The 14,431-nt window shown below is 36.8% G+C and overlaps 4 protein-coding genes across 15 annotated transcripts in view; 3 read left to right on the forward strand and 1 right to left on the reverse strand.

The window, feature by feature from the left end:
- The window catches only part of LOC129791433 (TLD domain-containing protein 2), a 98,532-nt gene extending 93,957 nt beyond the window's left edge, over positions 1–4,575 (reverse strand). For 6 of the 10 annotated variants that reach the window (XM_055829764.1, XM_055829736.1, XM_055829773.1 and 3 more), the window contains exon 1: positions 4,348–4,558. The gene's annotated coding sequence lies outside the window, so the exon portion shown is untranslated. Of the gene's footprint in view, positions 1–4,347 lie in introns of all 10 variants that reach the window. The other 4 variants (XM_055829793.1, XM_055829802.1, XM_055829719.1 and 1 more) reach the window with 3 other exon arrangements.
- Positions 4,576–5,756: 1,181 nt separating this feature from the next.
- On the forward strand, positions 5,757–7,296 carry LOC129792564 (zinc finger protein 239-like). 2 transcript variants are annotated; one of them, XM_055831752.1, is made up of 3 exons: positions 5,757–6,039; positions 6,265–6,671; positions 6,756–7,296. In XM_055831752.1, exons 1-3 carry the CDS (start codon positions 5,861–5,863, stop codon positions 7,109–7,111), a joined length of 942 nt encoding a protein of 313 aa, XP_055687727.1. In that variant the 5' UTR covers positions 5,757–5,860; the 3' UTR covers positions 7,112–7,296. The 2 variants fall into 2 exon arrangements, with proteins under 2 accessions (XP_055687727.1, XP_055687717.1); XM_055831742.1 differs by having other exon boundaries at positions 5,763–6,039; positions 6,265–7,296.
- A 1,759-nt stretch (positions 7,297–9,055) lies between these two features.
- Positions 9,056–11,738, forward strand: LOC129792735 (uncharacterized). Of its 2 annotated transcripts, XM_055832089.1 has the most exons (4): positions 9,116–9,215; positions 9,802–10,188; positions 10,493–10,545; positions 11,232–11,738. In XM_055832089.1, the coding sequence occupies exons 2-4, from the start codon at positions 10,027–10,029 to the stop codon at positions 11,647–11,649; spliced, it is 633 nt and encodes a 210-aa protein (XP_055688064.1). In that variant the 5' UTR covers positions 9,116–9,215; positions 9,802–10,026; the 3' UTR covers positions 11,650–11,738. The 2 variants fall into 2 exon arrangements, with proteins under 2 accessions (XP_055688057.1, XP_055688064.1); XM_055832082.1 differs by having other exon boundaries at positions 9,056–10,188.
- Positions 11,739–12,947: 1,209 nt separating this feature from the next.
- LOC129792728 (uncharacterized) lies at positions 12,948–13,793 on the forward strand. The gene has a single exon (XM_055832069.1). The coding sequence runs from the start codon at positions 13,070–13,072 to the stop codon at positions 13,706–13,708; it is 639 nt and encodes a 212-aa protein (XP_055688044.1). The 5' UTR covers positions 12,948–13,069; the 3' UTR covers positions 13,709–13,793.
- The last annotated feature ends 638 nt before the right edge of the window (positions 13,794–14,431 follow it).

Below are 14,431 nucleotides of genomic sequence, written 5' to 3' on the forward strand. Positions count from 1 at the left end.
TCTTTTAATAATAGCGCTAACAATATTCTCATAAGGGCAATTAGTTGGTGTTCCACTTCGTGGCCAACACCAAGTATTGTAATCGTCGGAAAAACCGACCACCTCAGATCGGGCTCAAACTTGGTATGAGCACGTTTTAGACATCCCACATTTCGAAAATGGTGGTGGAAAATTTTTGATCCGGCCGGCCTGCCGTCCTGCCGTCCTGCCGTCCGGGACTCTAAACTTTGCCTTATAGCTCGAGAACGGTAACAGTTAGAGACTTCGGGTTTGAAGCTTTCTATAGAAATGTGGGTGTAAAATTTCATTTTTTCGCATTTTCAAAATCCAAGATGGCCGCCGTCCGCCATTTTGAACTACCATCAATCACTTCCCTTATAGCTAGAGGTCTGAAATTTTAGTATGTTGTAGTGCTCAGTGAGATGTTTTCATCAACAAATCATACTTGAAAATCGGTCAAGCGGTTTAGCAAATATGGCGGCCTAAAGCAAAAAGTGTTTTTTCGATATAACTCGAGAACGGCTTGACCGATTTTGACCATCTTGGTATCAAATGAAAGATACTGAGAAGCCCTACAAATGTCTAGAACATTTCAAGTTCCAAAAATATCCGCAAGAGGCGCTAAAATCAAAAACAAAAATTTCCTAACTTTAAGGGGCAATATCTCCGAATCCCGATCATCGATTTCCTTTAAATTTTGATATGTTGTAGCCTGACTCAATATCTGTCACCAGTCCAAAAATGAAGAAAATCTATGTCGCCGTTTAGAAGATATGACCATTTGAAAAATTCTTGAATTTGTATAGTTCTAAGAGCCATATCTTCTGCACTGCTTGACCGATTTTGCTCAACTTGGTATCAAATTAAAGGTTTTGCAAAACTCTACAACTTTCTAGAACATCAGAAATCTCTAAAACCATTCCTTCAGGACAAAAAAGGCCAAAAAGTGTTTTGGTAAATCAAAATGCCGCCATTTTGTGTTCTGGAGGTGACCTTGAAAATTATTGAAATTTATGTCAATTTTTAGCCTGTGTTAATACCTTTCCAAAACTAGTCAATAAATTTCTGTAGGTTTTACAGAACCAGAGATATAACCATTTTTATCCATCATATTGTCGAATTTTACAAAAAAAATCTTTGTCTACTAATTCTGCTCACAAATCGCATTACAACGCATAAACAAACTTCTACACGTTGTGGGACACCAACTCTTATAACTGGACGCGTTATGATTGACTTGTGCTACGAATGGGATGGTAAAAAGATGCTTTCTCACACAAAGTCGGAAATCACGCGGAATATTGTACTTCGGGGTGGAAACATTTCCCTACAAAATTGATGAAATTTTCTCATGGTAATGACTTTTTCAGCTGTGATTCCATTCCAAGAATTCACCACGCGTGTATACAGTAGTTATGTAGCTTTAAAGAGGCTGAGAGTATTTAATGTTTCTTTTTCAGCAATAACATTTCCTTTCCCATTCGTGAAATGAGACATAATATTTATCTTGCTTTTTGTGCTACATATAATTATTTTGTTTTTTTATTCTTAACAGTTCCTTCCTTTTATGGGAAGTTCAAAAAATTCTTTTTTTTAAATTGTTAACCCTGTGTAGTTCCAGGCTTAGAAAATTACGAAATTGGGCAAAAGGGGTCAGTGAGAGACCTTAAATTATATTAATATCAATATTTATTTTGTAACACAGATCGAGAACCATAAATTCTGATAGTTTTAATAAGAATAATCAAAAGGAGTTTAGGAATTTTTAAAGCCGGATTTCCAGTTAAATTTTTCATTTAAAATTGAAGTTTTGGACCACATAATTCCTTTCGAAGCTGGTATTAAATGAATTAATTTCAATCACAGCAGAAAACAAAAAATCTTCACATTAATAACATAAATCATCCTCTTTTACACTCATCGCAAAACCAAATTCGAGAAAATAATCGAGTTGACACAAAACCTTAGAAAGGATTAAAAAAAACTAAAACCGTCAAAAGACTATTTCAATATCAGTTGAGTAAAAAAGAATGATAAAGATTTGTTTAAAAATGTAAAAAATGACGTCACTAATGTTTGTTTCATTTAATTCTTTGCTGAATATTCTAAACTGTTCCTAAAAAAAAAGTTTTTGTGATGATATTTTAATCGTTTTTGACTCTCAAGAGATTAGACGTATTCCAATTATTTCTGCCTAAAAGAGATTCTAAAATAAACTTGTTGGATCGATTTAAAATTTCTATACAATTTTTTTAAAGCAAGGAGTCAATCACATACCTCTCTCGGCGTACTAAAGGTTAAAAAAAAAAAAGCTTCCACTTCCATGCGCGATGGGATTAAAAAAATGTCTTATCTCATCCGGTGAACTTTAAAATTAAATCCGATAGGATTCATACTGGAATTGGGACCTTCGCCAATTTGATTTATGGAAAGGTATATGGCACCCTTGTCCAAACCGTCGAATCCAATTAAGACATTCTGAACTTTACTACAGTAGAGGTATGAGGGGGTAAAGTGAAATAAATTCAATGTTTTCTGGATATTTTTAGAGACTGTGTGCGCCCCTTTTTATCTCATACACGCATCTCACACCGGTCACGGGGATTGTGTGCAAATAGAAAGGTCATCTTGGAGAATGTGAAACCTCTCGAGTCCTCTTCTTAACCCATTCTAATAATACCCAAGGACGGTATGTGTGTGTCTCCATCGCTGTAGGGTCTCCATTGAGAAGGGGCTGAGGGGCAGATTCTGTGTGCCCTGGGTTGAGAGTGAAAGAAGCGCAAATTGAATAATTATTTACTCATTGTCGCCGATAAATCTGATATATTTCCCCAGGAAGGATGGCTCGCCAGTCGAGACAGAGGATATTACTAATTAATTTAGTGTCACATTCTCCGCACAAGAAAATTGGATAAACACAGAAAAATCGCTGCACAGAGGAAATTGCTTAATTATTTTCTCCATATACAATTCTCACTGTTCTTAACGTGCCCACCTTGGTCGCCTGTCGCGGTTAAAATTAAAATTTAACTCAATTTAGCGCGCAAGGAGATTAAGACGAGGAGATTCGCTTACAATGCTCATGGAATTAATTAATAATATAAATTTAGAGAGAGCACGAAGAGGACACACTGTGGGACATCTTCCTGGGTGCTTTAGGTGAAACTTTCATTTCTTTGCAGCATCCTCCCTCAAGTTCAAGGCTTCTGGCGAAATCGTGCGAGGTGAATTTTATGTGGGGATGGTTGGGTTGGGTTGGGAGGAGGGTGGGTGGCACGAGGCCCTTAAGGTAGGGCCTGTCTCAAGCACACACACACAGCACATAATTATTAAAGCCGAGAACACGACTCAAAAACAGCATTCAACCACTAGCAATTTATAACCCTTCCATTCCCTATAATTCATCCAGTCTCTCTCTCTCTCTCTCGTCTTCTTCTCACAGAGTTGCTATCGTTATATACAATACCATGGTTATGTGTAGATTGTGCTTTCAATTTGAAGGCCATCCGCTCCTCTCATCCAGAAGAGTAGGGTGGCTCCCAAATGGGGTGGCTTCGTAGAAATTCAAGGCAGAACAGGGGGGTTTTGTATGAAGGATGGGTGGGTGGGTGGCTAGAGAGGCAAACATTTAGTATAGAAGAGAGTACAAGGGGGGATGTAAGGAGGGGATCTGGAGTATGCTATGTATGTACATATACATGGTAGGTACTCTCAAAAGGGAATCTTCGTCTCAATGATTCGCCTCCTTTTTAGGATGGGGGGAAAGTGTAGTATTATATGGGAGTAAAAAGCCCAACCCCAATATTGTGTCGAAGGCAAAAGAACGCAAAACAATTCTGACATCTTGACGTCGCTGTGAAATTATTGATTGTTGGATTTCCTTCAAAATCCCACCATACCCAGTGGATTTGATGCTACACATAGAATTTGGATGCTATATCACCTCCAAGAAGTTGCCACATATATAGCACAGCTACAACAAGGTGAAGCAGCAACATCCAGTGTTTTTCCAGGAAAACAAAAAACGAGGAATTCTCCGATAAGGGAGAGCGTGTGGTTCATGGCAAGAGTGCAAATTGGAGACCTCTGGGGGCACAAGATAATGCCCCCACAGTGGGTGATCCCAAAAAGTTGCCAATTGCATCTTGCAATCAACAAAACAGGGCAGGAGAAGTTGGTCAAAAAGGAAAAATCTCCCACACCCAAAAACTCCGAGTCCTTCACGAAAATTCCTCCATGATTTTCTCCGCACAATGCACAAATTTTCCACTGAAGGTTTTTTCCAGGCGCAAAAAAAGCAGGAAAATTACTCATAGGGGGGAAAATACCAAGATTTTCTTCACTTACATTTTTCAGATTGATGTTTGCAAACACTTTGGGAAGTTCATGAAAACAATAATATAGAAAATTTCCTTCACTTTTCCGTGGATTTCAACTTCACGAGATGCACTCACTTTTCGCATTACTGAAAATACGCAACTTGTATGGAAATATTTTCCCCAAAACAGGAGGAGAAAGACTTTCCCCGTGAGGAAAAATCGCTACGCGCCGAAGTGAAAGCATATTCGAAATTGCAAGTTGATCCAATTCACCCCAATTGCATTGTTTATTAGCATTTTCGAAGAGTTTCATTCATGTTTCTCACAAATACCTTCGTCTCACTCTGGCATTTTTTAGTTGTGCGGAAAAACTTTTAAAAAAAATTAACCCTTGGAATGCGGAGCGGGGTCGTTGAACGACCCCAGCGCTATATTTCGTGTTATATCTTCATAAATATAAAAGATACCATTCCCATCTTTTGAAAATAAGTTCTTTGGTTATCTGAGAAGGTTGTGTAAAAATTTCAGCTCAATCCGACCACCACAAGAAAAGTTATTAAGGAAAATGTAGAAGAAGGGAATTCAAAAATTGATGTAACGGCCATGCTGCGGAAAATTTTTTAGAATGAAGTTAGTCACATCATAAATCATATGGTTGAAGGGGGTTGAAGGGTTGTGTTTACTTTTTCACTTTACCTTCTCAGTGTCAGAATTATCGCGAATAAGTGACATAAACAACATAAAACATAATTAGAAGCATATAAATCTGCAAAACAATAAAGAATATTCTAGAAATATTGCCATTTATCACGGTGCGGGAAGTGAGGGGAATGTGGGGAAGTAGTGAAAAAAAATAGCAGTTGCAGTCAACTTCGTGGCAAATTTCTCACGAAAAAGTGTGAAAAATGAGTGAAAAAAAGTTTTTCCCTAATATCTTCTTCTGCGTGTTTCCGGGTGGCGAATTTGTGATGCAAGGGGCAAGAGGACTATATAAGGAATCTATAGGCACTAACCCGACAACTCCAGGTTGTATAATTTGGGAGAAAATTGGCCTTCTTTTTGGGGTCGTTCAACGACCCCACCTTCGCATTCTACGTAACTACCAAGGCCTCCGCATTCCAAAAGTTAATTTTCCCGGGAAAAACGCACTTTTGGGGCACCAAAAATTGTCGTGAATGTTCAAGGGGGATTCGGGGAGCTTTAGTAAAAATTTTGGGCGCGAAATTCGCTGGATTTTTGGCGGGATTTGCACGCCAATTTTTGGCGCGGATTTTGAGAGTTTTAACCTGGGGATGCCAATTGACGCGGTGTCGCTTCCTGATAATAAAAATCACAATTTCCCGTGAAAATTCGATGGAAAACGCGAGAAAATTGCGAAAAACCTTCCGTGCGAGTGAGAGGAATCGCGGTGAAATAGCACGTCATCTGTCTCATTTCCTCCTAGCCAACAGTGCCAATAATATACCAGTGGCGGCTTTTGGAACTAATGTGAAAAATGTTTTGTCAAACAAGAAAAAAAGAAAACAAAGTTTTTTTAAACAATGGAGGCGTCCAATCTCAAGGAATTTCCTGGCACAATTAAAGTGGAACCCGATCTGCACCTCAATAGTTACTACTCACATCCAGATTTGGGGGATTTAAAGCCGCAGGTGCAGGGCTTTTACTCTGGAATCGCCCACAGTTTCCTACCGGAAGCCATTAAGGTTCCACCGCCTTCGAGGTAGGTCTACCTCGCTAGACCCCACCTGAACATCCTGCTGCTTCTTCTGCAGTTCTGGTTTTATTGTTCAGGCGCCGAATAGACTTACGACTTTTTCTTGTTTCGCCCTCGATATCCTCTTTGAAGGAACAAAAAATTGACAAAAAAACGCCACAAACTAGAAAGGAGCTAAAATTGAGAATTTTTGCAATTTTACTCAATTAAATGATATTTTTACAATTTCAGCACAAATAATCGCAATCATCCAACGTTCTTCCCCATCTGCCAGCAAAATATATCCATCCCGATACCTCCGGACGTTTACAAAACTCTCCCAGGATCATCACGGTCGCCTTCGACAAATTCAACACTGTCCCCTCCAGCACCGCCTCCCAAGGAAAAGCCTTACCAGTGCAAGGTGTGCCCGAAGAAGTTCTCATCCCCGGAATACCTAAAGGTTCACTTCCGGATTCACACAGGGGAAAAGCCCTATCAGTGCAAATACCAATCCTGTCTCAAGCGTTTCACCCAACAATCCGGACTAAATTCCCACCTAAGGACGCACTCGGGTGAGAAACCCTTCGCCTGTACGCTGTGCGAAAAGCGCTTTTCGCAGAAAATCAACATGCAGCTGCACCTGAGGAAACACTCAGGTATAAAACCCTTCCTGTGTCATATCTGCCAGAAGGCTTTCTACTCACCAGAGTGTCTCAAGATTCACTACCGTACACACACAGGAGAAAAGCCCTACGAGTGCAAGTACCCCAATTGCCAGAAGAGATTCACCCAGCAATCCGGGCTCATATCGCACCAGAGAACACACTCCGGGGAGAAGCCGTTTGCGTGCGATTTGTGCGACAAGCGCTTCTCGCAGAAGATCAACCTGCAAATTCACGTGCGAAAGCACTCGGGCATCAAGCCATTTCAGTGCCAATACTGCCAGAAGGCATTCTACTCACCAGAGTGCCTGAAGATACACACGAGGATCCACACGGGAGAGAAGCCCTTTGAGTGCGCCATCTGCCAGAAGCGCTTCATTCAGCAATCCAGCCTCAATAGTCACATCCGGAAGCATGCTGGTGATGATCTATGAAATGGGTACATCAAACAGCGCCACAAACATGATCAAAATTTGTAATTTTAGAATCATCCGGAGAAGCAGGACTTTCTCTTTTAATTTCTCTATATTTCATTTCATGAAATACAACATAATGAACACTCTACGGTGCAAACTTATAATGAATTTATTTGAAATTAAATATCTTTTATTTAGTATAATTTACTCGTGTTTTATTTGACGAATCTTTGTTGAGGAAACTTATGTCCTTTTCAGCTTCTTCAGCTGGAATTGTAACGTCTTTCTGCTACAGGAAACCTTGACATTGACTATTTTTATTAAAATTATGTGATAAGATATAATATACAAGATGCTAGACAGTTTTATAAGTTTTATCCACAAACTGCATAAATTTTAACAAGATTGTCTTTTGACCAAACATTTCAAAAGATTCTATCAAAAAAGTATCAAAATCTGACATGTATGTTACAAAATATTTTTTTGCGAGCAGAATTTGTATTGATTAATTCTTGTGTAAGATATTCTTCACGGCTTTAAAATTTCCAAGAGAAATCCTTATAAGAAAATATTTGTTAATTGTTCAAACTTTAACAAATTCGTTAGAACATAAATCATCGACATCTTGTTATTACTGCTTGCTGATCCTGTTCCCTTTTCTGAAGTTGCTGCTCTAATGATGCTGCCATTGATGCTGCTGTGTTTGATATTGCAGCTTTTGATACTGCACCTTCTTTTGATACTTCTACTGCGTTTGATACTGTTACTTCTGATGTTGCTGCTGTTACAGCTTCTGACTTTTCAGTTTCTTAATCTGCTGCTTCCTGATTCTTACGCTACTGTTATAACTCTTGATAATTAATTCTTCTAATGCTGCTCTTTTCTCTAACGTTACTATTTCTGATACCTTTGTTGCATATCTAATGCAGTTGCATCTGATGTTACTGCTGTTGCAGTTTATGATTTTCCTGTTTCTTACGATGCTGCTTCTGGTGCTGCTCTGCTGATGATGCAGCATCTGATTCTTCCACTGCTGATGCTAGTTTTGTTGTTACTGCTGTTGCAGCCTTATCGTCTAATGCTGCTGCTTCCTATGATGATGTGTTGCTGATGTTGTTATTTCTGCTGGTGTTGCAACTCCTGTTTTGGATGCTACACTGCTTCTTTTGTTGTGCAATGAACTTATAATGCTGCTAAAATTAATCAATAACTGAAGATAAATTAAGTTTAAAAAAATTAATTTATTTCTTGGGATTCTACAAACTCTTTAGTAGAAATTGAACTACTCTCTGACTAAACTGAGCAGTAGATTTTACTTCAAAGAATTTTATGTAATCTTGAAAATAAACCCTATAAAATTAGTTTCTTGTTAATCTAGGGATAGAATTATCACGCTCAGATTTGACCTAATTCTCTTCATATTTGTGTGTTTAAAGTGTTTATTGCCGGAAAGGATTAATAACATATCAAGCTTATAAGCTTTGAATGACGTAAATCTTACCCTGAAGAGTTTAGTTTAATTTTAAGATTAAAACTTAAATAGAAATTCTTATATTAAAATTCTTCGGTTATTTTTTAAATGTTTTAAGCGATTGCGAATTTTTAAATCAGGAACAAAAGGTCAAATTAAGCATAGCCAAAATAAGCTATCGTACAATCATCATTGAATTCTATTTCGTAGACGCTTATCTTTCTTTCTTTTTATATAACAATTCTAAGAAAGCTTGAGTTCTTTTTCCTTAAATTTTAATAGCTCTATCAGGTCTATCTTTGGCTATTTTATTGCACCACTTGTCTTATCTTTAATTAATATCACTATACGTATTATTCTATATAAGCGTTAATGGCGTCAACGCATCTTCTTTATTGTTTTTTCTCCTTACAAATCAATGCTTACAATTAATAAAATCATTATCAATGATGACAATATATTCCCCAACTACTCGCAATCGCATTTATTTCAAGACAATCAGTGCGACAATTATTGTTTTATGAAATGCAGTTACAACGTTTTATTGTTCTTCAGCAGGTGGAAGTGCTCATAAATGTTGGTTTCACGGCCACAACAGCCCTTTGTAATTTATTATGAGATTAATCAATCACAAAAACCCCTTAAATTCAGGTAAGATCGCATAAATATACTGTTATCGCGATAGAAGTCAAATCCCTTGAGACTTGATCAAGAGACGCGGGAGTATGAGTTTGTGTGACCTTTGATAGAGCAATTGGAATCTTCTTGTGATGAATTTCTTAAAAAAAAATTAGAAAAATCTAAAAATTTATACAGGTGTATGGCCTACATTTCCTGCAAAGGTATATAAAGAAATTTCAAAGCAAATGGAATATTTTTGTGGATGAAAAACAACACACACCGATCGTGATCTCAAAATTGAAGAAATATATTGAGAAGATATGAAAATTGGTGTGTTGTTGTCATTAAAAAGAAAGAAACAAAAAAAAACCACAAAATTTCTTTACGGTGCGGAATTATCATCATATCCGGATCGTGTAAAGACTTAGTCAAATATAAGCTTTTAGTAGGAAAGAACGCAAAAAAAATAAAACAAATAGGTCTCCGAGTGTGGTCTTGTAAAAAAGAATTATAGGTGTAAAATAATTCGCAAAATAGCACCAATTTCGGTCTCTTCTCACAAATTTAATTCTATAAATTACCCCGCGCGCTCCATTCAACAACTATATTGAGGAAGATAGGAGTAACTGATAAGGGAAAAGTGGTTCTTATCGGGTGCGAGAGAAAACGACCATCAATGAATTGAAAGAAGAAGAGAGGTATGCTTTTGTCAGTTATAAGGAGGTATCAAGCGTCTCCAGACCTCAGTTCATATTTGGGAATCTAGCCGAATTTGCAAAACAAATCTCACCGCGTGCAAAGTGAATTAAAAAATAAAAAAGAAGAAAATAGAAGAAGAAAGATGAAAGTCTGTGTTGTTGCTGTTTTTGCCATCATTGGGATTTTGGAAGTTTCTGGCCATGGAATGCTCATGAACCCGGTTAATCGTGGATCCCGGTGGCGTGTTGATTCCTCCGCAACACCTGATTACAACGACAATGGAAATTTTTGTGGAGGATTCTATGTGAGTTTTTTTTTATTAGTGATCAAGACGATCAAGACGATCAAGATCAGTTGAAGAGAATGTAGAATTTAATCTTGTTCTTGCCAAAGATCAAGAATAGAACAAATTCTGCATTTTCTTCATATTTTAAGAAAGATTTTCCGATCTTTCTTTTAAATTTAATAAAATTTAAATAAAACTTTGTTAGAATAAAAGGAAAATTAGGGAAATTAAGGAAGAATCTTTTGATGTTGTGCTCTTTGTTCATGAATAATTTTTAAAACATTTTGTTAAGTCTTTTCTTATTGTCCAACTTATTTTCTAGGTTCAACACAGTTTGAATGGAGGACATTGCGGTCTATGTGGGGATGATTACAGGTAATTTTGAGAATTTTCTGTAATCCTGTTGATCATTTTAATTTTTTCATTGATGTAGGGGAGTCTCGGGTTATTTGTTACATATTTATTAAGTTTAATTATGTTAGTTTTGAGATGATGCTGTAATAATAAGGACTATTAAATATTAGATTAAATATTAAATATTAAATTAACTATTAAATTAAAATTAAATATTCTTTTTCTTGTGATCTTAATTTTTTTCTTTATTTATTTTTAAATACTTTGATTTGTAATTTTTACTATCAGGAAATGGGGATAGAACTTTCACTCCTAAAAGAAAAATTTAACTTCATTTTTAGTCAAAAGACTGTATAAATTAGCAGGATTCTATGTAGCAATAATCTGCCCAATTAATGATAACTTTCATAAGGAAAATAGCAAAGTTTTCATGAAAAATTCTTTTTAGAAGTAATTATAAAGGCTTTTAATTAAATTGCATAAAATTTTTAATATTTAATGAAAACTTATAAGAACTAACTAAAAGTTTAATTTATTCAAAAAATTTTAAAGCGAATTCTATAAAAGTCGAAGTGTCGTTGGATTAGTAATTTAAAAATTAAGATCAAAAAGAAAATTCTTATATTTTCAACTCCTAAATATGAATCTTTGATGCAAATTTCTCCAGTTGCACCTAAAATGTATTTTTTTCTTCTTAAAAAAAAAAGGAATCCAACTCCTCGTGAACACGAGCATGGTGGAAAATATGGTCAAGGAGTGATTGTGGCAAGCTATCAGAGAGGAGCAACAATCCCTGTTTCCGTGCAGATCACAGCCAATCATTTGGGCTACTTCTACTTCAACCTCTGCAATCTTGACACCTACGGACGTGAATCTGAGGCCTGCTTTGCGCAGTATTCCCTCAAAACTTCATCAGCATCAAACAAATACTACCTGAACTCCGCAGCAGTTGGATTCTACAACTTCACAATCACCCTCCCAGCGGGGGTCTCGTGCAAACACTGCGTCCTCCAGTGGACGTACAATGTTGGCAACAATTGGGGATACTGCGATGATGGTTCCGGTGCCCTTGGATGTGGACCACAGGAGAACTTCCGCACGTGCTCAGACATTTCCATCAATTAGATTTTCCACCACCTGCAACAAGACTGTGTGTGCCAATTTCATGTGTTCCTATGCCCAGTATTCACCAATAAAATAATTGTACATATAAAGGCGCATTTTGTCTTCTCTGCGGAGGGAATTTTTCCGACACAGACGATTGCTTTATAATCTTCAAATTCGCAGAATTGTTCTTATATAGCCTCTTTATGTCACCTGAGGGGGTAACGCCTCCAATTTATGACCACAATTTCCCACCCAAAAAAAAACAGCGCAAAATTTTTACGCATCATATCCCAACAATGATAAGAAAACTTCTTGAAAGGGGTCATTATCTGGCAAAGAGTTGTGTTGTGAAATGCTTCAAAATATGTACTTAATTTTAGTCGCAACATTTGGCTGAAATTTGATCAACATTTGACTAAATTTCGGAAAAAAATTTTATCAAATTTCTTGAGCTTAAATAATTTTATTTTTAGTTTAATCGTTTTTTCATGTGAATTAATTGGCTTATAATTGATTCGGTCGTCTTTATCTGATATCCCTGATATCACAAATAAGTAGAATTGATGCTCTTCCAGATTTGACCATAGCATAGATTTCTTGAAACTTGTCAAGGAATTGAGTAACTAACTTGGGGTTAAGCAATTTGATTCGATTTCGGATAAACAGGACTCAATAAATTTTAATTGAGCATGATTGAATCCACTTTGAAGATCGAAATAAGAACGTCTCAGAATCAGGAGTTGCTGAAAATTTTAAAGTTTTGAAGGAAATTTTTAAGTTTATTTTATTTATTTATTTAATTAGTGAAGGGGATGCCATCATTGCTGATGATTCCCCTAAAAAATGTTTAAGTAAAACACAATTTTAAATAAAACAATTATGATTCTAAAAGAATTAGCTTAACATTGCAACATTTTTGTTAATTTTGAATTTATTAAAAAAATTAATTTACAATTAAAAATTTTCACATCAAAATTTGATTTTAAATAAATTCTTAACTCTAAAAGATGTTGAAATAACAAAAAGTACTGGAGAGTAATAAAATTAATTAAACAGATCCTAAGAATTGGATATCAAAAGCACAAAATGGAGCATTTTTTCTTCTTCCTTATTTTCCATGAAAGACAACAGAAAATTGATTTCAAAATTCGTTGCTGATCCGAAAAATTCTGAAGATTTTTTTTTCGTTAATCAATGATGAGATTTTAATGAGTTTCAGTAGCTAATCTCAACGTGTTAGTCACATTCCATGACGCCTTATCACGACCGTTGCCTTTGTTAATCCCTGCAGAGATAGATACCCGTGATTTTACTCATCATCGAACTGGCGACTTAAAGACCTGAGCCCCTGAGGAAAATTTCAGTCTCCATTTCGCGCTGGACGGTGCCTCTGCTACCCTCGTGCAATCCCTGGAATATAGAAATATTTTGCTGCATCATGAAGTCCGTAGTTCTTGTGATTGTTCTTGTGTGTGGAAGTAAATTTGTCGAAGGATATGCAATTGAGCGGCAAGGTGTGGAATCCGGATGGCCACCGGTAACGGATAATCCGGGGGGTGGTGCAGTGATCCCCGATTGGCCACCACCGAGTGAAGCACCACCAGGTGGATCGCCACCACTTCCCGACTGGCCACCAACTAGTGAAGCTCCAGGGACACCTCCTACGCAGCCACCTGTGGAAACGACAACAACCGGAGTTATTCCTGATTGGCCACCAACAAGTGAAGCTCCTGGTCCTGGAACTACAACCACAACAGGCATCATCCCCGACTGGCCCCCAACGAGTGAACCTCCTTTAACTCCTCCACCACCACCAACGACCACAACGGGCATCATACCAGATTGGCCACCAACGAGCGAGGCTCCTGGAGCTCCTCCACCTACAACAACACCAGGATCACCGCCACCAACTACATTGTTCCCCACGACTGCTTCACCACCAACCCCTCCGCCCACAACGACAATTTCAACGGATCCTACGTCACCTACAATGCCTGATCCACTACCGGACACCACCACGCAAGTCACGATGACCCCATCAACTCCTTCACCACCCCCATTTGACACCCAACTTTAAAATAAAGATTGAATAAAATATAGCAGCTTAATTTGTATTATTTTATGAACAAATGGTTTATGAATTAAAAGAAAAATTATTAAAATCTTTTTTTTTTTTCAAGAAGAAATTCATTGATAAAATCTCCAAAAATCAACTTTGAGGCAGGTCACATGTTTGTGAGAAAATTTCAATGAAGAAATCACAAATCAGACTTCACCTCTTTATCAGTTTATCAATTTTCCAGGTCCAACAGATTCGACAGATATCAAAAATAGAAGAAATATTATTTTTAAAACACTCAATAAAAGATTTCTTAAGATTCTGGAATTTTAACAATTTAAGTTTAGTCACAAAAATACTCTGGATAGTTGTTTTTATCAGCCTCAAGTTAAACTTTCAGACTGTTCTGACTAGTCTGGACTGGAATTTTCTCCTATCAATACATCTTAAGAAAAAATTAAGTAATTAAAAATTCCTTAAGGAAAATTGCACAATAGATAAAAGAAATTAAATAGGAATAAAAAATGGTTCTTATCAGATTAAAAAGAAAGTTCCACAAGCAGAGCGTTTAAAGCTTTCGTAAGTCCGAGTGATTGTTTATTAGAATTTATGGAAGGTGGGGTAAAATGAGTCATTTCCTGGAAATCCAATTTTTTCCAAACTTTTTAATCTTCTATCCACAAAATATCTATCGAATAGGGGAAAAACATTCTTACTGCAGCTTTGCAACATCCGCAGTTA

The sequence above is a fragment of the Lutzomyia longipalpis genome, chromosome 1 (genome assembly GCF_024334085.1).
Source record: "Lutzomyia longipalpis isolate SR_M1_2022 chromosome 1, ASM2433408v1".
In the NCBI taxonomy this organism is placed as follows: domain Eukaryota; kingdom Metazoa; phylum Arthropoda; class Insecta; order Diptera; family Psychodidae; genus Lutzomyia; species Lutzomyia longipalpis.

Excerpts from the sequence above, each read along its gene's own strand:
- LOC129792735 (XM_055832082.1), top strand. The coding sequence starts at position 10,027 with ATGAAAGTCTGTGTTGTTGCTGTTTTTGCCATCATTGGGATTTTGGAA. Across the intron at positions 10,189-10,492 it reads ATTTTTGTGGAGGATTCTAT|GTTCAACACAGTTTGAATGG; the intron begins GTGAGTTTTTTT and ends CTTATTTTCTAG. Across the intron at positions 10,546-11,231 it reads CTATGTGGGGATGATTACAG|GAATCCAACTCCTCGTGAAC; the intron begins GTAATTTTGAGA and ends TAAAAAAAAAAG.
- LOC129792728 (XM_055832069.1), top strand. The coding sequence starts at position 13,070 with ATGAAGTCCGTAGTTCTTGTGATTGTTCTTGTGTGTGGAAGTAAATTT.
- LOC129792564 (XM_055831742.1), top strand. The coding sequence starts at position 5,861 with ATGGAGGCGTCCAATCTCAAGGAATTTCCTGGCACAATTAAAGTGGAA. Across the intron at positions 6,040-6,264 it reads AAGGTTCCACCGCCTTCGAG|CACAAATAATCGCAATCATC; the intron begins GTAGGTCTACCT and ends TTACAATTTCAG.